Here is a 24,400-nt window from a genome sequence, read left to right as displayed (position 1 = left end):
GGCAGAAAAAACAAACTAGTTTTATCCATGTTTCCCTATATTTGGTTTGGTATTTTCAACTTTGTGGTTTAATTTAAATCAAACATAAATGGTGCCTTAGAACCCCTGAGGCTTATGTCATGAGTAAGGCAAGAATATACAACACCAGCCGGGAGTGGTGCCATGCACCTTTAGTCCTAGCATTCAGGAGGCAGAGGCAGGTGGATCCTTCAAGTTAGAGACCAGCCTGATCTACACAGTGAGTTTCAGGACAGCTAGAGCTACGTCCTGTCTTAAAACAACAAAAACCAAACCAAGAACATGATACCATAGAAAACACATATCATTTATTACATGGACTTAGAAATCAACACAATCAATGTCAGGCACTTCTTAAGTACACACTATGAGAAATGTCTACCAAAGATCTGCAAATTGAGCAGGCAACACCACAGACTCACCCTTCCATTTCAGGAATAGTACAGAGTTAGAGAATTAAAAAGATGAAATATTGCATAATTAGCCCAGTTGTATCCTGTTACATTTCTTCCCAACTTCAAACCATTTTTAGGGTTAAATACAAGCACTCACTTTTTAAGCATCCAGAGTGCTAAATTCTGCGCTCTCCTTCATTCCACCATCACAGTCTTAATCGATCACACCTGCTTTGAGGAAAGTGCACAGATGTTTTGTAAGTAGCATCCCGAAACCTTTGCTATTACATCTGATTCTACAGGAACACATGATGGTTGATTGCTGCCTTTTTCTCCCTTTCTGGCTGTCTTTTGTGATTTAGTCTTGGTGCATGATACTATTTAGCCCAGGCTGACCTTGTACTCCCAGCAATTCTCCTGTCTCAGCTTTCTGAGTGATGGGATTACAGACTTAACACCACTACATATGGCTTATTTTGCTGTTTTTAAAAGCCTGTTTTAGCAGGTTTATTTTGTAATACTAGGTATCAAATCACAAATTTCTTTAGACATTAAATGCTGATCTTGGCTATTTAAGTAAACATGAGAAAACATGGAATGTGGGGAGCCATTTTAGGATGTCTTCAGGCTCAATATTATAGACAGCTTTTTTTTTGGTCACCTTTCTCCACTCCATCTTAACCTCTTAACATCACCATTCTTAGTTATATGAGGATAATGTGAATGCAACGTTAATAGCCTTCGGTCCTAACTCATAGCTCAAGGACCTGACATAGTCTATGTATTTTTCTTGTATTTCTGAATCTAGCTGTCAGCATAAGAAGTTAATTTTAAGCTAATTTTAACTTTTAAGTTAAAATTAAGGTGCTAAGTATAGGATAACATATGATTCTCCTACTGGTTTCTGTATAGCATAATCTGAATCTGGTCTCCTGACAGACTCAGCGTCTCTGCTGATGCAAAAGGTCCAGAACAGTGAGTCAAGTCACTGGTGGGTGGACAGACAGAATTAGAAAGGTTACTCAAAACCTAGTGGTCAGAGTTTAGAATTCCTTCAGATGAAAAGAGCAACGGTCATTGGTGGTAAGCAAACATCCAGGGAAGCAAGGGCTGGCTGAGCTACGGAAGTTGCTCCTGAACAAGAAGTTCCAAGTTATGTTTGGGGAATGGAAATGGTCAAATATGTTATGTAACGGAGCCCCGTTTCTCCTTCACCTTGAAAATGGGAATGATACCAGGATACCAAGGGCAATTAGAAGACCCCAAAATGCACGTATGATCTAGGATGTGCTGTTATCCCTTATTTACAAAGTAGAAGAGACTACAGACGCATTCCTAAAATGCCTGCAGAAAAAACTAGACAGCCGTCTACGATTTTTCTATTTACACTAATATAAACAGATTTTGAGGTTGCCTGTACTGTATGTGATTGCTGTAGTTACAGCAAGAAATTTAAGTGCCTCTTCTAGGCATCTCAATACTACACACTCAGACAAAGAAAAAGAACACTTTAGGGACCCCTTGCCTGTCCTCAAGCTCCCCCACTTACTTACCTGTGACTTTCATGACTACCTACGAGGCACTTCTTCAAGGCCAGGGAACAAACTCGTCTTCCTTCTATCTCATGACATGCTTTTGTAAGGTTCGCTTTACCACTTGCATTAACAATGCCAGCCAGCAGTGCTAAAGCACATTTTATTCTTAAGGCAAAATATCACAAGAAAATGAATACTTACTCCCCACTGCCCAGCCCACTTGGCTTCTGTGTATTCTTTGTCTACTGTGATGGCCAAGGTGTGCTAGAAATATATGGGAAACAGAATTTTTAAAATAAAACTCTCAACAGAATGGGAAGCATACACATTATAAATGTCATTATGACAAAATCAAATATATTCAAATGATTTCTCTTATGGTCACTTTTACCAAGATATCAAGAGAAGTTAAACAACTTTTAAAATTAGTATCAAAACAGGACACTTAAATCTACCCACAGGTACAGAGGTATAAATCTTTGTTCTTTTCAAAGCTGAGCGCAGTGAGGTTCAGTGAGATGTTTGTGTATACCCAGAAGTCAGATCTTAGCATCTGAAACCACAGGACTTGCCGAGTTCTGCCCCACGACAGGTAAACTGCCAGCATGACATCAGGGGGTGCTCCACCATATTTGGACCTAATACTGTTAATGACAGTTTTGATATCTTCATATATTAAATCTCTTTTTACTCAGTCATAATTTTGTTTTTATGTACAAGTACACAGGTATATTTTTTTTTTACTCTTAGCCTAAAAGGGTTAACAAAACAAAACAAACCCCAAACCCTTATATTTTGTAAATGTGGTAAAGTTTTCATGCTTTTTTATGTCCTATCAATAACTGACTATACTAACGCAAAGGAGCAAATGCTTTAAACATCCAATTAAGAATAAATTTTAGCCAAAACCTTAGCAACACCAGAATGTGCTGGTATGTGCTGAACTGATGTAACTGATGTGATCCAAACAACTGTGCACGTGACTACTCAAATTAAAAAATGAAATGCTAAAAAGCTGTAGATGTGGGAGGGAGGGTACTTTTAACATACGAGAGAAAAATTCTCATGATTAAAACAAAATTATAAGAACATATGAAGAGGACTTAGCACTGCAAAGCCTAGTGATTGAGGGCCATACAGCACAATCTCAAACACAAAGTATCCCGAGTTAACACTCATCTGTGCCTGTTAGGTTTAGACAGTAAGTGTCTTACATTTTACTGAAAGATTTTTCAAAGTTTCATCAATGTTTATATGTGGACTTCTATTTCTTACCAACATCTTTAAGAAATTTTAAAGTGTGATACTAAAACTAGTTAAATCTTGAGTATCCAAAATCTTGACAGTTTGGATTAACTTTCAAATTTTCAGGGTACAAGAGGTATATAGAGTCACCAAGAATATGTTAAAACACAGGATAATTCTGTTTATAGTCATGACAGAAACACTTCAACTTCAGATAAATTAAAAAAAAATCAACAAATATAAAAGGTGTTTTGGGTCAAATTACTTCTAGTATAAATAGTGAAACATGGCAAATTTTTAATCAAATTCTTGAAATCATTCAGCATTTCTGGATTTCTCAACTATGAAACAAGGCATTTTATGGAGTTGAAGAAGATGTAAGAAAACCTACAGTCACAAATCTACAAATGGAGAAATTATCAGTGTTCACTGAAAACTATGCCTTATGTTTACTCTCAAATTCATTTTAACTCTTTGTCATATAATTTAATACCTAAAAAGGCTGCAGCTAAATTAATTACTACCATTAATAGAACGTTACCTCTTTGGGTAGATATATTTCACACCATAATTTTCAATTAAAAATCAACTGATAGTTTTAATCACAGTTTCAGAGTGAAGGATTAGTAGCTGAACTGGCATAAGGATCTACAGAAGAGAAGCCTGACAGCTGCTTACCATGTAATTCTGCCCAGCCACAGCAGGCCAGGAGTCTGGCTGAAATCTGTTCACTTGTGTTATATGTTTCCAGCTGTATTACCCAGCAACCAAAATAGGTATACAATGTCAAGCTTTTTCCTGTCTCAGTTTTAAGGAGCAGCTCAACAATTCTGAGTCAAGGTTGGCTTGTTAGGATAATACAGAGAACAGAGGGGTAAACTAAACAATGACACTTAACACCAATGTTGGTTTGCACTGACATTAGGATAATAACTAAGGCTAGTATTAACTTCTGTTATTTGCTTTTCTTTCGAACACAAATCAAAGCCATTAACTTGAACTTGAGGTATATACACAATACATATTCAACTTTAAGCAAAATACTTCCCATAATATTACATTTTTAAAAACTGGAAACCGTATCTGTGCTGATTTGTATTGGATTCAATGTAATGAGAAGGGAACATTCAACTTGGTGGGGGTGGGGTGGGCAAGTCACACTGACAATAAAGCTCTAAAGTTCAAATGTCTTCCTCTGCCTTTGTCCTCGCCACAGCTCTACCATGTCCTGAGAGGATTCACCATGAGAAAACGTCAGTCACAGCTTTGGAAGGATTGAGAGAGCAAACTGGGTGGTGACATTTTGTCTTTGTTTTCAACATGTGGTCTTCATTTCTCTTCTTATAGAAAACTCTTCAGTCAGTTTATTATAAATATATCTAAACCATTTTTGCAGATTTCAGGTGAAGTCCAGCACTTTGCTCATACAGAGTCCGTGAGAAGAGGTCAGCAGAGATCATCTTATCTTCAGCCGTGACATCATCCATTCAAGTCCTTGGCATAACCTATGACAACCACAAAAATCTTGTTACTCAGTATGACCTAAAAAGCTACAGGCTGTCTACTAGCAGACAGTAGTCTCCATCAATCTGAAGAGCAAGAACAGTGCAGTGGCAACTGATGAAGGGACTGCTACTTCAAAGATGCGCTACCACTAGGTCACACAAGGTTTTGGTTCAGTTTTACCTCAATGCTTAGAACAGCGCCTAACATAAACAGGAAACTCACACGACCTATGTCCATGGATGTACACACTGTGTGCGTGTGTGTGTTTATCAACATTCTGTGCTTGCTTTTCTAATTCAAGCAGTGCATCCTAAAAACAAAAATCAGATGGTAAAGAGATTTTTTATAAGACTATGGATTGGAGCATTTTTAAATAAGAAAAAGTGAAATCTGATAGAGTAAGTAAAACCCAATATATTTTAGAACATTCACATTATAAAACAGTAAAAACTTGTTTCAAAAAAATACTTTTGACATAAAAAATGCTTATGTCATGAGGTAAAAATAATGGGATATTATACTAAACATATAATAGAGTTCTTAACATGAATAATGCATATATATATTAAATAACTGTATGTAAAACATTTGAGGCAAGAGACTACATCATTATTATTACTTTCTATTGACCAACAAGAAGCAACTGAACTACTTTGAAATATAGAAAGGGATTACTCTTGTGATAAGAGAAACCAAATGTCTAACAAGAGGGAAACAGCTATCAGTGATGTGACAGTAAGCTTCAAAACTGTCTATTCTCTAGGATGAGCACATATAGACATAAAAGCCAGTGACTGCTGCAGTGACTTTTTTAGAGATTGACTTTTTACTATTTATGTGTATGTGTTTGTATGCATACGTGTGCAGGTACCCACAGAAGCAAAAAGGGGACACAGTATCTCCTGGAGCTTGAGTTGGAGACAGTTATGAGTCGTTTGACATGGATGCTGGGACCTGAAGCCTAGTCTTCTGGAAGAGAGCCTTCTCTCCAGCCCAAGTGAAAAAATAAAAAGAACACACAAACAGAAATCAATGAAGCAAACTATTTTTGGGAGTGGTTATTCTTCTTCAAAATTAGACTCCTACTTTTAAACTGACAGAAAACAGTGGATGGAAAACAATGACCTCAAACTTCAATGAACAGCAGTCCACTGCTAATAAACTACAAACTGCACCAGTTACTTTACAGCCAGTCAGGTCACAATACTCCCCAGAGTTGACAAGAAGTCCAGGCCTACCAAGGTTAGCAATGGAGGTGTGGGGTCAAGGGAGGCCATGCTCTACAGCCCAGTCTTCAACCAACTGAAGCAAAATGATACCCAAACAGAAACCAAGATTTTGGTCTATTTCAGTGATCTGATTTGAATGCCTCATGTTCATTCATCCTTCATCATGGTTTTCAGAAGGAAATAATTCCTGTCACTTTACTTATCTTTTGTACTCTAGGTTTTTGGTCCTACCAGAACTTCAGCCCCAAACTTAAGACCTCTTTTTATAATCTCGTTTCTTTCTACTGCTTTTGAATAGATAAAGATCTCCATACCTTTGAAAAGTAGTAACAAATTAATCTTTTAGCTTTTTACCCTATTTCCAACCTCTATTTCATATTTCTTTTCTTGCTACACTCAAGCGTTAACAGGTGGGCTGAAGAGACAGCTCAGCAGTTAAGAACTTCTACTACTTAGGTGAGGACCCAGGTTTGGTCCCAGCACCCACATGATGGCTCACAAGACAGGTTCCAGGGCATCCCATGTTCTCTTCTGACCTCTATGGGTTCCCTCATGGACATGGCACACACATACACACTCAGGCACAAAGGAGCCTAAAATAAATAAGTCATTTTTTAAAGACTTTACAGTCGCTATCCTAAAATTTATTTTCTTTTTAAACCACAACTGACCTCCTTCTGCCCACTTTCCCAATGCACAGGTTGAGTTCACTCATTTACTGTTAAATTCAATAGTACTTTTTCCATCTTCCTGGTCCTTGATCAGACATTTGACAAAGCTCACCACTACTTCCTTCTTAAATTCAGCTCTGGGCACAAGACCCGGGCAAATCATACTGCCTTCCAATACCCTGCTCAGGCAACAAGGACATTCTGCTTTTACTCCCACTCCCCATGGGGTGGGATGTGGACTCCACCCAGGGTCTGGCATGTGTGGATAAGCGCTCTACTAACACACTACACCTTTGCCTCCCACTTTTTTTTTTTTTTTTTTTGACAGCATAATTTCCATCTGACAACACTGCCTGACCGTGGTGGATATATGCCAGTTTTACACATAAATCCTCTTTTATTTCTACTGTGTTAGGCATAAGAGCTGCTGTGAGGACTAAGAAAGTCACTGCATGGAAAGTACTCTAGGAAGGACACGCTTGTCAAGCTTTAGTTTTTCAGCCCCAGGCTCATTATCAAAAGTATTTTCTGGGGGCTGGAGAGATAGCTCAGCAGCTAAGAGCACTGGCTGCTCTCAAAGAGAACCCAGGTTCAATTCCCAGCACCCAAATGTCTGTAACTCCAATCCAAGGAGATCCAATATCCTCTTCTGGCCTCTGTGGGCTCAGCATGCCTGTGGTGCACACAGTTTGCTCAGGCAACACACCTATACACATAATATTTTTTTAAAAAGCACAGAAAGTATTTTCTGATGTTTCCAGCGCTTAGTGACACTCTCATTTCTCTAAGCTGCTACAGGAGCTGTAGAATACACAGGCCTACATGCTAGCTCATGTGTGTATATCTGCATTGTGTATTTTATTACATACTCATCCAGTCTGATTTAAACCCAGACTTCCTGGCATATTTATCAATTTGATGACACACGTTTCTGAGCCCAATGTAGGATACTCATGAGACGACATCTTACCCCTCGCCAGTAAGAGCACAGCAAGCTTGGATATGCCACTGATGGTCTTTTATAGAAGTCAGCTTCAAAAACTGGGAGATTTCTGCTACTGTCATGCATTCTTTGACATCTTGCTTATTAGCAAAAATCAGCAACCCAGCTTTCCTTAGGTCCTGTGAAAGCAAATATAACTTTAAAGGCTAGTACTTTCTCCATATAGTTTCCACTTAGCTAGTCATTGTTCATAATTTTAGTAAAAGAGACTTGATAATTAAAATTTTTCTCACAGACCCCCCCATAGAATTTAAAGTCCACACAATACTATTTCACAGCCCACAGACCGACAGACATAAACCATGACCATGTCTTGAATAAGCCTGTGTGCGTTTACAGACTTCTCAGGTGTGTGTCTCTGCTTTTGGTGTGTGTGTGGGGGTGCAGTACAGGCCCTCTATGTGCAGATATGTGTGGGAACAGGAGGTCAGTGTTGAATGCCTCACCTTTTGGAAGTAGAATCTCGCTGAACACAGAGTCCACTGATGTTCTCAGACTCTGGCTGGTAAGCCCAGGAGTCCTGTCTCCCCGCCCAGCACTGGGATTATGGGTGTATGCTGCTATCCTCTTCCATTTTACATAGGTGTGTGCTGGGATCAGATCCTTGGATTCACATGCTTGAGCAGCAAACATTACCAACTGAGCTATCTGTGAGATCCTCTGCACCAACTGTTTAGTCTTAAACAATATGCTTTTACGGCCCTAAGTGCTTATACTTAATCATATTTAAAGCATAGGAAATACCTACTACACCAACTAAAAAACAACAACCAAACATCCCAAACCTTTAATGTCTAGAAACGGCCATCCTTTATTACTGTACCAAAACTTCGCCCTCATACACTTCTCCACATTACATCTGCTGCTTTATTATCATCACTTATTAAACTGTAACACATGTAAGTTGTTATGTTTTTTGAGGTCTTGATATGCAGTCCAGGCTGAGCCTGAGCTCATTATCTCCCTCCCTAGAGCTCTGGGGTGCTAGAATTTCAAGTGTGTGCCATCACTCACAGTTTAACTACTCTCTGGACAATTGGGACAGTCTTATCAACCCTGTTCCAACTGTTTTCTTGTATGTATGTATCACCATCCCTTTCCTCAAACTCCTCAGCAAACCAGGGTTCCACAAGAGAATTAAACTCCTCAGAAAATGACCACACTGCAAGTTTCCTTAACAATGTGTGAAGGTGGTATTATGTACGCACACAAGAAATTAAGGAGTCACTATATACCACACAGGGCTAAATTCTCAGTTTGGAAACACTGTGTGTGCGCGTGCGTGCGTGTGTGTGTGTGTGTGTGTGTGTGTACTCAGGTGATATCATCTGCTTCTTCAAATTTTCAAATTCAGGGCCAGGATCCACAAAAAAAAAAAAAAAAAAAAAAAAATGCAACTGAATTAGTGATTTAAACTCCCATAAAATTCTGTCCTCACGAAATAGACACTGGAAAAACTAAACTCTTTACAGTTTCTGAGTCTACAGAGCTGTGCTGAATGCCATCTTTCTTCTCCCCCATCTGTTTTTTGAGACAAGGTCTCACTGCCCTCGAACTTGCTGCACAGACCAGGCTGGCTTCAGAATTAAGAGATCCACCTGCCTCTGCTTTCCTAGGTTGGGATTAAAGGTTTATGCCCATTTTAAAAGGCCATCTCAGCATTACTGTGTTAATGTGCTTAAAGACATCATCTGCAGTGGACACAAACTCATACTGGTCCACACAGACTTCTCTTGCTCCATTTGGGGACCTGATTCTTTCTGGTGTAGGAAAAGAAGCTTCCTTTTTGGTTAAGAGCTTTGGAGAGTTCTATGCATAATCAAGAATGACTTTCTTACAGTGCCCTCTGCAGGATGGAGTTACCTGATTATGCTAGACTAGAACAGACAAGAACATAAGTAGATGGTTAGGAGTTTTAAGACTTCATATTTAATTAATTTCAGACATAGTTTAGTCCCCCCCCAAAAAAATCTAAAGATAAAATGAAAACTAAAAAGCTAGATCATAAATTGAATATACATAGCAATTGTTAAAGATACAAAAAAAAAAATTTTTTTTTTTTGTACTAAATGGGGTCAAGCTCTAAAAGAGAGAAAATGAGTTGTTTAGCATGGACAACTTCTGAAGGTATTTGTGGGAAATAGGAGCCAAGAGAAGGGGAAGTGGTTGGAGTAGGTTTTGGACCAAGAGTAAGCCAGCAAGCCCAGGGTTTCGTAAGCCAGCAAGCCCAGGGTTTCTCGTTCTGGCTCTAGAGTCTGGGCTGAACCATGTCTGTGGGTGGTAGAACAATTTTCCTCCAGGTGTTAAAGGCTTGGTTCCCTGTAGAGAACACTCAAGTGGAGGAACCCTTAAGAAATGGAGCCTACTTAAAGGGTTTCTGGTCATTAGGGGAGTGCCCTTTAAGGTGATACTGGCACACCAGACTTTTCCCAGCAATGACTCTAAATAAGAATGTTTGTACCTATGATAAAAGGCATTCAAAAATATTTGATATATACAAATCCTGGCTCTTTAAAAGCTGGTTAGTCACAAAAACAGACAAAGGTAAGGAAAGCAGCCAGGTTAGGGTCCCCCAGGCAGAAAGACCCAAAGGCTTTAGCTCTACTTCAAACACTGAGCCTGATATATAATGGCCAATTAGTGTGCAATGAAACGGAGGTTTCCTCTTAAAGGATACACACACACACACACACACAGGCATGCACACACTCAAGAGATACCATGTATATATGGTTTTCCTTCTAAAGTCCCCATAAAACACTACTCTGAGATAAAGTGAAGAATGTTTTTGTTTCTTTTATAAAATACAGCTGGAAAAAATTGTCATTTTCTGCCTCTTTTATGGCTTATTTCTTGTCTCTCAAACTAAAACTAGAACTTGTTAAGTGAATGAACAAAGAATGACAAGATATATTTTTAAAACCCCAAAGGGTTGACAAGAATGCCAGAATTTGAGCCTCAAACAGGAAAGAGTGCACACTATAGCATGATCATTGTCTCAGTTAGGGTATTTATTGCTGTGATGAGACACCATGACCATAGCAACTCTTATAAAGGAAAAGGTTTAACTGGGGCTGGCTTACAGTTGAGGTTAGTCCATTGTCATCATGGCAGACACAGTATTTAAGAGTTCTACATTGGGATCCACAGGCAGAAGGAAAAGAGAATGATACTGGACCTGGCTTGAGCATTTGGAAGCAAAGCCCACCTTCAGGGACACACTTTCTCCAGCAAGGCTATACCTACTCCAACAAGGCCACACCCCCTAATGGTGCCAGTCCCTGAGTGGGGGTGGGTAATTACTAAAAGGAAAACATGCATCTTTAAGTTTACAAAACCCAGTTTCTATTTCGTTTCCTAAATTTTTGACAGTCTATCTGAAACAATAAAATCTGTATGCAAAACTCAAAAGAAAGCATCGAATCAACAGTAACATATAACTTCATTAGAAGTATCCCAATTTTCTTAGGCTTTACCAAATTCCACTGAAATAAAAAAATCCACTTTATATATCTGTTGTGTAGCAATTTCCTTCCAAGTGGATCATTGTATCCTGGAAGGAGATGTCTTAAGGCTCAGGATGTAAACAATTCACAAGCCTCAGGAAACTCCTGAAACTTAGAAGACACACAAGGCTTCTTCTCCAAGGTTATTTAAAGGGAGAAGAGACTATGACTAAGGGTCATCAGAGCTATTTCTAAGTTGCAGAAATGCTGCTTTCATGAGGAAATCAACCACCATAGCATGGGCTTTTGGGTAAACTGCCTTTGTGTCAGCTGTGTTCCTCTAAGTAACCCCTTACCCATATTCCCTTAAGTCAATAATTCACCCTGTGAACTTTGGTACAATAGTTGGTACTCTACTGTTGCTAAGCCCTATGGTGGGGCATGATCTTTATGAGGTTGGAAAGGCTTCAGTGAATCAAAATGAAGGAGATTGGCATGTAGACTAGGTTTGTAAAATGATAAAGAAATAAAGAGGAAATGAGACAGGTTAAAGATGGTCTGTCCAAGACAAATGTCTTAAGACTTCTGTCAAGTTGGAATTCCCAGAAAAACAACAGAAAGCCAAATGCTAGAAGCTATTAAGCTTCTGGAAGGCTTAAAAAGCTTAAGCAGTAGTTTACAGAGAGTGATAAACCAGCTAAGTGATAGCTTGCTGTAGACATATAAAAGCATACTGGGAGTGGAGACTGCCCAGCGTGGAGTCTTCTCAGCAGCCAAATTTGGCTGACATAAAAGCAATGGTACAGTGATGGCCTAGAGCAGGAGCTGACTCCAGTGCTAGACACAGCAGGCAAATATGGCTCTGCTCTCCACTTGGGCCTGAGCCAAGCTGAGCAGTAACACTGATGCTATTAAAGAAATATGAAACAGCCTTGAAGTAACACAATAACCAGGTCAAGGAAGCCAGACGGTTCACGGTAAATGTTTTTAGATTATGGAGGACTAAAGTGCAATGTCTCTCATCCAGATAGGCTGTTCTCATCATTGCTCTTTTGCTAACAAAACTGAGAGGCAAGAAGAGATCTTTTTATGCTGTATTGCATCTGCGAATATTTCTTTTTTAGCAACCTTTAAGCCATCAACTGGTACTTACACAGTAGTTTTTCAGAGATCCTGCCTACGCTTTGTAAAAAGATTTCATTATACAATGCTAACACATGTTCTATAGATATGTAAAAGCATCCAGAACAGTAAAGATGGCAGTTTTAATAAAACTGCATGTCTTTATGTTGTGATTTGAATGTAAAATGACTGCCACAGGCTCATATATGTGAGAACTTGATTCCCAACTAATGATGCTGTTTGGAAAGGTGACAGAACTTTAAGAACAGAGCCTAGATGGAGGAACTAAGTTACCAGGGGTAGGCCTTGAAGCCATCTGACAAAGCCCACTTCCCGCTGATATTCTCTACTTCTTGAACGTGGGTGTGATGTGAGCAGCCAGGCTCCTGCATGCTGCTGTGTCTTCCCCACCATGACTGACTATATCCTTCTGGAACTGTAAGCGAAAACAAACTATTTTCCCTTAAGCTGCTTTTGTCAGAGTATTTTTATTACATCAACAGAAAAGAAACCAAGAAGACACTGTGTGAGTGGGGTAGGGCACTTCTAGGAGCCACAAGGTTGTTGGGCAAAAATCCAAATACCAGAGCTGGACAACCTCTCAACGAACTGTCAGCCAGGGAGACCCTGAGGCCCCACAAACTACAAAGCTATGCTACTGCTCTTGGCTGCATAGAGTCCATACTGCTGAGGAAAATGCATGCTCTGGCTACAAGATATGGAGATATCAGGTGTTATTAATTGGCTCCTTTCCTAATGGCTGGTTGTCATAGTGCTAGAAGGTACTTTGTGGGCTGCTAGAGGAAGAACTGTCACCAGCAATCTGGCTGACTATGTATCCTGTGTACTACAGTAGTATCATGCCAGAGAAAATGTGTGCCTATTGGTACAACAGTGGCATGACTATTATGGGTACAACCTATTGCTTTACAACTGAATTTAAGTCCCAGTCTACTGGACAAAACTCACCAGTGCTGTAAACCAGACAAAACCCCAGGCAAGGAACAAGCCCCTGAAGAAAGGGCATTGCTACTGTTTTCTTAAATTAATGTAACTTGCCTGTCAAAACGCTTTTTAAACATTCATAGATTACTGTTGCTATCAGCTTCAGTAAGCTATGAAGGGCATTTCTTTTTTTGCAATAGGGAGTATACTATAGAGACTCAAAGCCTCTGGCTGTGTGTGTACACCTTAGGTACTCAGAGGCAGAGGCAAGGATCTTTCTGAGTTTGAGGCCAGTCTGGTCTGCATAGTAAGTTTCAGGACAGCGAAGGCCTGGACTTCATGCATGCCAGGCAAATACTCTCCCAGTGAGCTATACCCACAGCCCTAACTTATTTAAATTTTAAATACTGGAATTAGTAGTATTTTGAAGAACTTAGCATAATTATAAGCTAGTCATTTATATTTTATTTGGTAAAGGAGATAAGATTTAAAGAAAAAAATTAAGAGCAACTAAGTTTAAATATTAGTCTGATAACAGAGAACACTCAAGAACTGTTATACATCCAGGTTCTTCTGATGTGCCTGTCAAATGATAATTCTCTGTATGAATAATATGCCTGAAATGTAAAATAAAAACTATTTGTAGAAATTCTTTTTGCCCAGTGAAACCTCTAAATTAGATTTTGAAGCTAAATATCAGACTATGTTTGTTTGCATAATCTTTCTCCTGTTTCTAGACGCACTTGAAATTTGGGGAGCAACATAATCATAAAACATGAATGACAAGTAGCCATGACCAACAGATAATTTTTTAACTGAAATACTCATGAGAGACCATAAAGAAATGACAGAATGCCCATCCCGACTACCACCAAACGCAGACTTACCTCATGGGCTAGCATTTTGTAGAGCTCCTCTCTAGTTACAGAAATTCTTTCTCTGTCTGTGCTGTCCACAACAACAATTACAAACTAAAATGATTACCAAAAAAAATCATTAGTGACTTACGGAATTTGGTATCTGAAAAGTCATAAGGTACTTATTTAATTATATGACACTGATATCAAGACATGCGGTCTACTGTATGGTAGAGAACCAGGACTGCTTAGCAGACTCACTGTAAAGCCTAAGGACTCATTCTAACTCAAACTCATTTACCAATTTTTAAGGAAAACAAAAGAAGAGAATATGATGCAAACACTCTAATCAAAATAGAACACTTTTTTTTCTTTTCAAAATTACTATAGGAACTATATGAATACTATGTCCCTATACAGGGCCTATATCCCTTTATTTACCCATCATACAATTTCAAACAAAACTAAAACAAAGAAACTCCATAAAAAAATCCAAACACTTAAGGTTCTAAGTTTAAGTTGCTTCCAGACAAGTATTACTAATTAATACCTTTTGAAACCCAGAAGCGTATATGAATTAGGATAATGTGAGAGATAAAGAAATTAACAAATTGGAAATATCAATTGGCATCTAAAAACAAGTGCTTCCTTATGCCCAGGACACCTGCTACCTGCAAGCACAGCTCTGCACTGAACAAATGATGAGATGATGGTGCTTATGGAGAGGACCCCACCACACCCCAAACTCCAAGGGCACCAATGGCAAGAAGGACACAGCAAATGTGTGGTCATTTACAATGCTCATTACCTATTACTAAAACATATTTTTAAATTATATTATTTAGGACTAGGTAATAATCTCCAAATAAAACACTGTGGTTTTCAGTCTTTTCTGTTCTTCAGTTTTCACCAACTGTAAGATTTCATCTGATAGCTTACTGGCAGAAGACTATTATTGTGATGCTCATTCTATTAGATGGTATTATAATAAAACTTTCCCAAGGCCGACACAAGTGAACATCTGCAGCATTATATGTGGGGCACTACATACACCTTTAAAAGCCACACATATAAGTCCTCCAAACAGCTGATGAAAAGTTAATGGAGTACTGGGGCCAGGCCATGAGAGACAATTGGTGGTATCATTAATGACTTAAATATCAGCTTTACATATGAACATATTTTTAAAGCCTTATAATACACACTATAAGAACAACTGGTGCAACTTTTCAATTTATAGGCCTAGGCAATGAATGTAAATGTCACAGGTTTGAAATTTTTTCTTGGAACATAACACGTAAATAAAACCATATGATTATGCCTAAAATGCTTATAATTAAAGGATTTAATTGCAATTGCACTGTATAAAAGAAAATACACAGCAAAAACTGGCGAGGACTCAAACCACAGAAGAGCCCTTCCACTTGGCCAGGATTTCTCCCCCTTAGCCACATATAAATAGCAAGAAGAAAAAACAATCAGAAATCATGAAATGCAAGTCATTTTAAAATAACTGCTGGATCAAGTAACCCGACCAACTGATCAACCACCAATTCTCCTTACAGAGACTCAATGATGCATATGAAGTCAAAGATTTAAAACAAGGAATGGAAGACTCTACTATGCTTGCACTCTAAAATCAAACTGCTGTCCTATTTGTAAAGGACTGTAGGGATTCAAATCTGAATGCTTCTCAAGGACTCAGAATGCTCATGTGAGCATCGGCATTAAGAATGTTACCTCTGTGTTGGTATAATAAGTGTTCCAGGAAGAACGCAGGGATTCTTGGCCGCCAATATCCCACATCAGGAAACGTGTATTATTAACCACAATCTCTTCCACATTACTTCCTATTGTAGGGGATGTATGTACAACTTCATTCATGGAACTAGGAGGGGAAAAATCCACAAAATTACGAGGAAGCTAGCTAATCTCATGAATTTGTACATCAGGGACAAGTCAGCATGACTTCTCTATTTCATACCCCAGTGTTCTTTTTCTGTGAGCTCATACAATGAATCAGCTAAGGATATAAACAAAGCTCAAAATAAATAATGGCTTTAGAACATCACAGATCATTCTGGCAAAGTGTATGAACAAATATTTTCCTGTTTTCTAAGAGCAGGCTCACTACAAAACAATGAGCATGCTTGAAGTTATGTAAAATTCTAGCTCACCACACACACTTGCTTAAATTTGGATCTGGCTTATGGTTACTCTACTTGAATCCACATAACTTTTCATTGATTTCATCTATCAAATACCACAAAAGCAGAACAAACTAGAAATAACAATAACTTTAAGCACTTAATACTCACAACTGGTATAGGATGGTAGTCTTCCCTGCATTGTCCAGCCCAACAATGATAACTTTGTGCTCTGAAATAAAAACCAACAAGAGACTTAGAAATACACACATAGATCCCCCGCTTCACTTTTCATTGTTTCTGTGGTATGTCACTGCATAACACTTTTTAACCTTCTTAGAACTCAAAAGAACACTCCAACAAGCAAGGAGTGTGCTGTTAGGCTCATTCTCTTTGCCCCTCCTTGCTCTACACAGACACCCCTCATCCTTCCAACAACCTCTCCAGGTCCTCAGAAGCACTTTCTCTTTCTAGGCCTAGGGAAGTCTATGCTTGGCAAAATGTCCCCAAATGGAGTCACAACAACTACGGATGCCTTAGTTACCAAAGTTTGATGTGTATATCCGTGTGCTGTGTAAAAAATAAGGAGGAAGAGCTCGTTCCACGGGTAACCGTAAACTCTCCTGAGTCCACAAACGCAACCCTGCTACTATCCCAGAATACACAAATGCAGGAAGAGTAATACAAAAAATGTGTGACACAGAAGAACCCCAGTACGTACAATATAGACAAATATTTCACATGAAATTACAAGCCAGGAATGGCCCCAGGTACTTGAGAGGCTAACAGGAAGATCGCAAAGTTCTAGGCTGGACCAGGAAATATGGTAAGTAAGACACTCTCTCTTAAAAACAAAACAAAACAAACAAACAAACAAACAAAAAAACAAGCTCACTTGGCTGACAGTATAGTTCCCTAACCCTGGCTTACTACCTATAAGCTATAGACACTGCCAACCTAACAGCTGCTCCCAAGACTTACAAATTTTAGATTAAATATACTTATATATAAAACTTTATTTTTAGTGTGATTATTATAAAACAACAATGACCAATTCTGTCAGGGTGAAAGTATATTTTATGGATAAATTAAAATCAGAAAACTCCTGAGAAGCATGGGATTCCAGCCATGTTATAGGCTTCACGACCATCAATGCTACTTCACGCTAGGGCCACATCTGCCTCAGGAACAAACAGCTGGGTTCTGCAGCTGGCGTACCTTTTGTTAAGTTTCTAACTAGCACAAGTTGGCCTTTCTAATTTTACTTTTTTCCTTGCAAATGTAAGCATTACCCATTCGATGATGGAAGCTTTCTTCAATTCTGTTAATATAAGCACCCCCAACTGTACTCTAACAACAAGAAAATACCCTAGTTGAATATTGATTTTAAATTAGAGCGTCTTGGACTGGGTGTAGAGGCATAATTCTTTAATCACAGCACTCCAGATGCAGAAGCAGGTGAGTTGGAGGCTAGCACAGTTTACATAGCAAAGGTTACAGAGTGAGACTCAGTTTGAAAACAAACTAGAGCCTTTCTAAAATATCAGTTTAGTTTTAACTTGAAGAAATACATGATTAGCTACAGGTCAAAATTCAGATAGACTTCTTTCCAGTACTCAGAAAGAAAAACAAATTTATAATCATCAGTGAAAGAAATGGTGTCCTTAAAACATTACAAAAGAAACAGGACCAGTCCAAAAGTAATACAAAATACAAGACTCTATGGTAAATAACTGTAAAGAATGACTTAACCATGCATGTTTGTGAATAATGTACCCACAGGTGATTAACACATGATCTGTTTTACACAGACCCTAATCACGTAAGGAGGTTATGAACAGGCATGTTAGCAATGCCATTACTGTTCAAAAGGTTCTGATGCTTTCCTGTCGTTCTTGCTTCCAAAGCCTGCAGTATATTGTCCTAAACATTCTCAATGGTGACAAATCCTTTAACTTCTAAAGATGAATCTGAGTTTTAAAGAGGGTACTTAGCACCATCTTGGTCACCAGAGAAAGGGTAGCCTAGCTTACTGTTAAATGAGGTATGACCCTTATGCAATAAAGAATCGTTACTTGTCTTCAGTGACATCTAAATTGAGCTTCTAAAGAGACACTGAATAGGGGAGACACTGGCAGGAAACTATCTGGTTTCCTAAAATAATAGCTTTTATATTAGAAACCCTCATCTGGTTTTGGTTTTTTGTTTTTGTTTTGTTATCTTTAGCTATGCCTTCAAGGACTTATGTCCTGATTCTAAAATCACTGTTTTTCTTAGCTCCTAGAAGGATTATCTATATCAAAAAAGAAAACAAAACAAAAACAAAAACAAAACACCAAAAGCCTGAGAGCATTTTTGGGAGGGGGGAGGAGTCACACCTGGCCACATGCTGAGCAGACAGAGCAAGCAAGCATACTGAACAGAAACACTATGCAGTAACAGGGCAGAAGTGGAGCACACACAAGAATTTCATTTGGGCATATGAAGGATGACAGTGTGAGAATCTTTATTAGGAGGCATGGTGGAAAGTTTTTAACAGGTAAGACTATCCAAAATGGAAAAATCCAATCATGCTGGATAACAGATTTAGTTGGCAAAAAGAACCATTTTTTTCTATTCTACAAGACTGGGAATGAGGGAAGCCCTAACAGGCAAAAGTTAGGGTTGGGGAACAATAAGAAGGTGATGGGACTACCCAAAGTCAGAAGCTGTGGAGGCCACATGTCCTTCTATGTCCCGTGCTGATAAAGCAGATAGGAGAATGGAGATTACATCACTGGGAACAAGGTGAAATGGGATGAGTATGACAGAGGGTAAATGTCTTAATCCAAATCTCCTAATTCCTTTCTTGGCTGGCCACTAAAATCCAGACAGCTGGTCAGTATACCTAGTCTCCACATTATCCCATCAACTTCCTATTTAATTTTGCTTGCACCATTCTCCACTGTGAAACAGCACTCTTCTAACTTTACAAAATTAACCATGTCTTATACCACCACCAAATACATAAATACACACCCTGACTGAGATTTCTAAACTGTCAACACAGGGAATGTAAGCTAATAACACAGAAGGTTACTGTGACATTATAGAAAAGAAAGAAGAAACTCAAAGCAATCATGTGCACAACTTAAGAAACTCTCCAAATAGCCACAGGCTAGAAAATAAAACAAAACAACAACAAAAATTCAGAAGTGCAACCCAAAAAATCTGTAATCCAGCAGAGCCCCCCCCCCAGCCTCCTGTCCACAAGCTAAGGTCACTTCCAACTTTAACAGAGGGGAATGTGTGTACAATAAGCTAGCAAGGACCATCTTATATTGGTAGCTTCCTAGATCAAAGATAGGGCGTGTATGAGTCATGATGAGAACTGTAACATTTAGACAGAGTTGTGTAAAATAAGGTGGTAACGCAATAGTCACAAGCTAGCTTATCCCCGGTATAGGATTAGATCATCCATACGTGTTCTAATACTAAATCACCCCCTCACAGCCTTTCAGCACTCTGCCCTCCCCATTACCAGACGTAATGGTCTCTATAGAGAATGTAAATTCCAACATGTGTTATAATTTCTGTCTTATAATGTGCTTCAGGACAAATACTCCACAGACCCAGAAATATAGCAAGCATATTAGGAGGTAATGTTACTAAGGACAAATGTCAATCGGACTTTGGCTGGTCCAGCTCTGACACGGGTGATTCACTGCCCTTGCTTCTCTGTGTGACTTCATTTAAAAGGCTCTGGCACTCAGGAGAGCCCAAACCACACTCTTACTCTCTGCTGGGCTTCTGAGCCTGATCCAGGCTTTACCTTTCCAATCAACATTGTTTTCTCATAAAAACACTTCTTGTGTTTCCTCCTTCATTTTCTTTGACACAGCCAGGCAGTCTACTAGTCCGCTTGTTGTCTATGTCAGTATCCTTCTGACTACCACTCAGTAAATTAATCTTGTCTATGTCTGTATCCTTCTGACCACCACTCAGTAAACTATCAAAAAAATGAAATAAAATAAAAAGTAACTGTCATTTAAAAACCTCCTCTCTATGAATCACACAAAGTCGGAAAACACAAACACCATCACCTCAAAACCAAATTATCACTGAGCCTTAATGGGTCTAGATATGATAGGCATGTCATTCTACGATATGACCTAGCACAAAACCCATAAACTTATTTAAAATACTACGAACTTTTTCTGACTTTTTTTTTTTTTTTTTTTTTTAGTTTGACCATGCAGCTGAGTTTGAACTTTGCAGATGACAAATTGTGTCCCAATATCAACAGCTTGGACACACCTGCTCAGGCAAAGCTCCATTTGCCACGTTCACTACCGTTCCCTCATCTAGCACAGAGCCTGAGCAAAGCATGTGCTTAATGAAGTATCTTGTAGTGGACAAAAAAAATCTGCCTGAAAGAATACAAGGGTTTGAAAAGTACTATCTAATCAAGCTATTTTGTACTAAAAATGCAATTTAAGAACATTATAAATTTTATTGTTTAAAATAAGCTAAAAATAAGCTTGCTAATTTACAGAAGAGTGATGATTTCAGGGACAAAGACCTGCATTTAAAAAATTTCTGGTTGCTGGAGGGATGGCTCAGAGGTTAAGAAATTTCGGGGGGGGGGGGAGAAACAATTAAAGATGCAAAATCAGAGACCCATTAGGAGACAGAAATCACGTAGTAATTTGAGGTTGGGAAGTTTTACAATGGAAGTATCTAGTACCTATTAGAACTAGAGACTAGCAAGAAGATAAAAATTAATCACTATGCCACACAAGAACCAGGTACTAAGGGTAAAGGTGAATGTGCTGCAAATGGCTTATCTGGAGAGCACACGGTCACCAGGAACAAGCACTTCCTCCTGCAATGGCCCTCCAGTGAGCTTGTCTATGTACCCACTGACCAGAGACTGTGGACAGGGTGCACTGGGGCCTAAGAGCCAGTCTCCAGAAGAGGTCCAATTGCTCCTTTGGGGGTCACCTTCCTGCTCTCTCTCCTGAACGTTTGAATTGCCTTGAAAAGAAGAGCAAAGCCAAGAACAGGGGTGGCCTCCCCAACATCAGGTCTACGCAGAAGGAGCAGCTGTATCAGCACTCATTCATAGCTTCAGACAGCCAATGAGCAGAGCGATCGATCACACGAGGCTGTCAAGAAGGAAATTCCTCAACATTTTATAGTCTACATCGATGCCAGAGAGGCTCTCCTCTCATAACTGTGTGTGCGCACGTTTAGGGGTGGTGGTGGAGAGGACACGCTGGCACTGGAGATCCTTGCTTAAAATCTCAGGCCTATCACTTTAAATGCACAATGCCCTACTGTGTATTTGCAAAACAGAAAGTTTCGAGGAGTAATGCAACTGAGGCAGACTAACCAACCGGGGTGAAACACCTGGAATCTGGTGTTGCAAGTCACTAATCCTATCGGCTGCTCATTATCCACAGAGAAGGGCTGAGTTCCTTTTCTGCTGCCTTGGACTACAATCAAAGCTTCATGAAGGCCAGAAGATTTGGCTGTTTTATTCTCTGCCTTATTCCCACCACCCAGAGCAGTGGTTCTCAATCTTCCTAGTGCTGCGACCCTTTAATACAGTTCCCCATGTTGTTCTGATGACAACCATAGAATTCTTTTCACGGCTAACTTCGTAACTGTAATTTTGCTGTTATGAATTGTTACTTAACAAAACACTGATAACAAGCTCTTTTTTACAGAGCCACTGGTGGCAAGCCTAGATCTAAAGACTCACAACATACCAACTGAATCAACAGGGAGAAAAAGAAAAAAAGATGTCAGCGTCTTCTTAAAAGGACCAACGAGCAACAACACACTTGTTGTTTCCTTATCCAACTGATGGAAGCCGCCCAAGCCTGCTTCTTCTTTCCCAGTAGCCCAGGTTGGCCTTGAATTCACTATCTAGCCAGGCCATCCTGAGTGATGGGCTCACAGGTGAGCCCACCACATCCTCTGTTGTCTCTTGGTTGCAGGTGGTTTAATGGTGAGCGCACTACAACTGGGGCTACCTCCCCGGCTTCAGATATTTTTTTTATGATGTAAAAGAATTACAATACCTAGAATAAAGTTTGAGCTCTACTGAATCACCTAAACATAACCTTGGTTTTCTCGGCTGAGCAGTGGGCAGCTCACCCTGATGCTCACTCATCGCTGCTTTAACCGAGCAGGCTGCTCTTTGAGAAGACAGCTGCCACGGTTCTCAGTTCAGCAACATGGCAAACTGCGATTACTCAAAGCCTCTCCCTGCAAGTCTCTGTGAAAAGAAGACAGAAATGTGTCCTGAATCTTCTGTAAAATAAACACACAAAAGACAGGCTTAGCTTATGTGTGCCATTTAACACAGGTCCAAAACACCAACAAGTGTCTGACCTGAGCAGTGAACACCATGAAGCTACCGGGCTGGGGACAGACTGTTTATCGTGGAACATATAATTTTTTCACAATTTCACTATACTGAATGGTACGATCCTAGAAACTGAACTCTAGTCATTCTCTTGTTAATCTTCAAGCACAGAGTAAATGTTTAGGCAAACTACTACAAAACGCAGATCATAAGTTCTGTAGTGATACCAAACACATTCCTGTTAACTGCTCGCAACCAGCTGGGTTTCTTTTAAAGTTCGAATTCATTTTTTAAGTTACAGAGACAGTTTTATCATTGACTCAAAGAAAGTGAAGGCAGTGCCAGAGACCCTTTAATGCACAATGTGTTTCTAAACCTCACGGCAGAACTAAAACACTAGCTTCACTAAATTCAAGATTATAGAGGACAAAACTAGATACACACTGCCCACACTGACATCGCCAGTTTTACAACCTTTAGTACTTCAAACCTAGAGATTAAGTTTTCAAAAACTGTAGGCCCCACAAATTCCTCCTGTTCTAGATGATGCTATATAAACCCACAGAATTGTGAGGCCACTGAGACCAGTAACCCCCGCTCTGCGGCCCAGACAGTGCTGATGGAAATACCTCTTTATCGCCTTCCACTTCATTTAGTATCATTATCTAAACTCTCTTTTGAAGAAATTATTATTAAGAAAGTAAAACCCACCGGGGATTACAAGGCCCAGTCTGCTCGCTTCCCATAAAGCCAACTCTATCCTGGAGGAGGAGCAAGAGGACTAAATAGTAGGCACCACCGCTCATTAAGTTTTAACTGGAAAAAGTGGGGGTGCGACAAGGCTTCCAGTTTATACAAGAGAAAAAGAGAACGTTGTTGACAGAAAGAATGAACTGCAAGTAGAGCTTTTTAAAAAAAAAAATCACATTTCATTTCAGTAACTATGTTAGCACTATATATTCTCTCCAGTTTCACACACTCATTTTGTAATATTTTGTATAAGTCCTCTATGCATTCCGTGGCAATGTCTGCGTTTAGGCAAACTTAAACAGTAACCTGCTAGTTACCTAACGCTAACGGATGACTCCCGAAGTATGTTTTAAAAGCCTTCAGTGAAACACTTCAACTAGGGCCAGAAAAAAAAAAAAAAAAAAAAAGAACAAATTCTCTAATAACCCAAGAAGGAAAACGACCTTAGGCTTGACCTTTACTACAGAAGCAAACAAGGCAAAGGCGAGGCACCCATCACAGTTCCGCGGCGTGGGTCTCCCCGTCCCTCCCCTTCACCCCCCGAAGTGCGCCGCCCAAAGCGAACCACGAGTCCTGCACTAGTTCCAGCTTTCCGCATCCTGCATACCGTGGCTCGGAGGCGCCGCGAGGGCCAGGGCCCGCCGTGCTCACCCCCGAACCCCAGATGCTCTCCGTGCGGCCCAAACATAAACTGCCGGCAGGGGACGGGGATGCAAGCGAGCCAGGCCGTCCGCGGGGGGCCCGGCGTGGGGCAGGACACCTTTGGCGCTCGCGATCCAATCGGAGCAATGGGTGTACGGCGGGAGGAACCTCTCCCCAGCTCCCGGGAGACAAAAGGCGATCCTCCGGGACCTCCCCGCCAGGCCCAGCCTCACCCTGGTGATTGAACAGCCTCCAGATCCGGGTGAAGAGAATTCCCATCCTCGGGCAGCCGAGCCCTCCAGCCGCCCGGGCTCAGGCTGCGGGGCAGAAGGACGCGCCGGGACCCCCGCCTCTGCTCCCACGCCGGCCGCGCGCCCGCTCCCAGGGACCCGCGGGGAGGCCGCAGCACAGGCCGCCCAGCCACGCGCGAGGCCCCGCCGCTACCGCCGCGGGGCTCGCCGGCCTCGCGGACATCGCCGCCGCGTTGCCTGCTCGAGCCTCGCGGGCCACCGTCCTCCCCCAGCTCCTCTCCGG

The 24,400-nt window shown here is 40.2% G+C and overlaps 1 protein-coding gene across 3 annotated transcripts; it reads right to left on the bottom strand.

The window, feature by feature from the left end:
* Positions 1-304: 304 nt before the first annotated feature.
* Positions 305-24,400, bottom strand: Arl5a (ADP ribosylation factor like GTPase 5A). 3 transcript variants are annotated; one of them, XR_008719355.1, is made up of 7 exons: positions 24,100-24,400; positions 16,291-16,351; positions 15,713-15,860; positions 14,003-14,086; positions 7,570-7,721; positions 2,150-4,698; positions 305-644 (listed from the first exon to the last, which is right to left on the bottom strand). XR_008719355.1 is itself a non-coding variant. In XM_055600432.1 (6 exons), the coding sequence occupies exons 1-6, from the start codon at positions 24,143-24,145 to the stop codon at positions 4,650-4,652; spliced, it is 540 nt and encodes a 179-aa protein (XP_055456407.1). In that variant the 5' UTR covers positions 24,146-24,400; the 3' UTR covers positions 305-4,649. The 3 variants fall into 3 exon arrangements, 1 of the variants encoding a protein (XP_055456407.1); XR_008719354.1 differs by having other exon boundaries at positions 305-2,212; positions 3,872-4,698; XM_055600432.1 differs by having other exon boundaries at positions 305-4,698.

Source organism: Psammomys obesus, unplaced genomic scaffold (genome assembly GCF_907164565.1).
Source record: "Psammomys obesus unplaced genomic scaffold, mPsaObe1.curated_primary_1811, whole genome shotgun sequence".
NCBI lineage: Eukaryota > Metazoa > Chordata > Mammalia > Rodentia > Muridae > Psammomys > Psammomys obesus.
This window is presented reverse-complemented; position numbering and strand designations above follow the sequence as displayed.

Coding starts and splice junctions, on each gene's coding strand:
- Arl5a (XM_055600432.1), bottom strand. CDS start 24,145: ATGGGAATTCTCTTCACCCGGATCTGGAGGCTGTTCAATCACCAGG. Junction 16,352..24,099: donor GAGGCTGTTCAATCACCAGG/GTGAGGCTGGGC, acceptor TTTTTATTTCAG/AGCACAAAGTTATCATTGTT. Junction 14,087..15,712: donor CTTATTATACCAACACAGAG/GTAACATTCTTA, acceptor TAATCATTTTAG/TTTGTAATTGTTGTTGTGGA.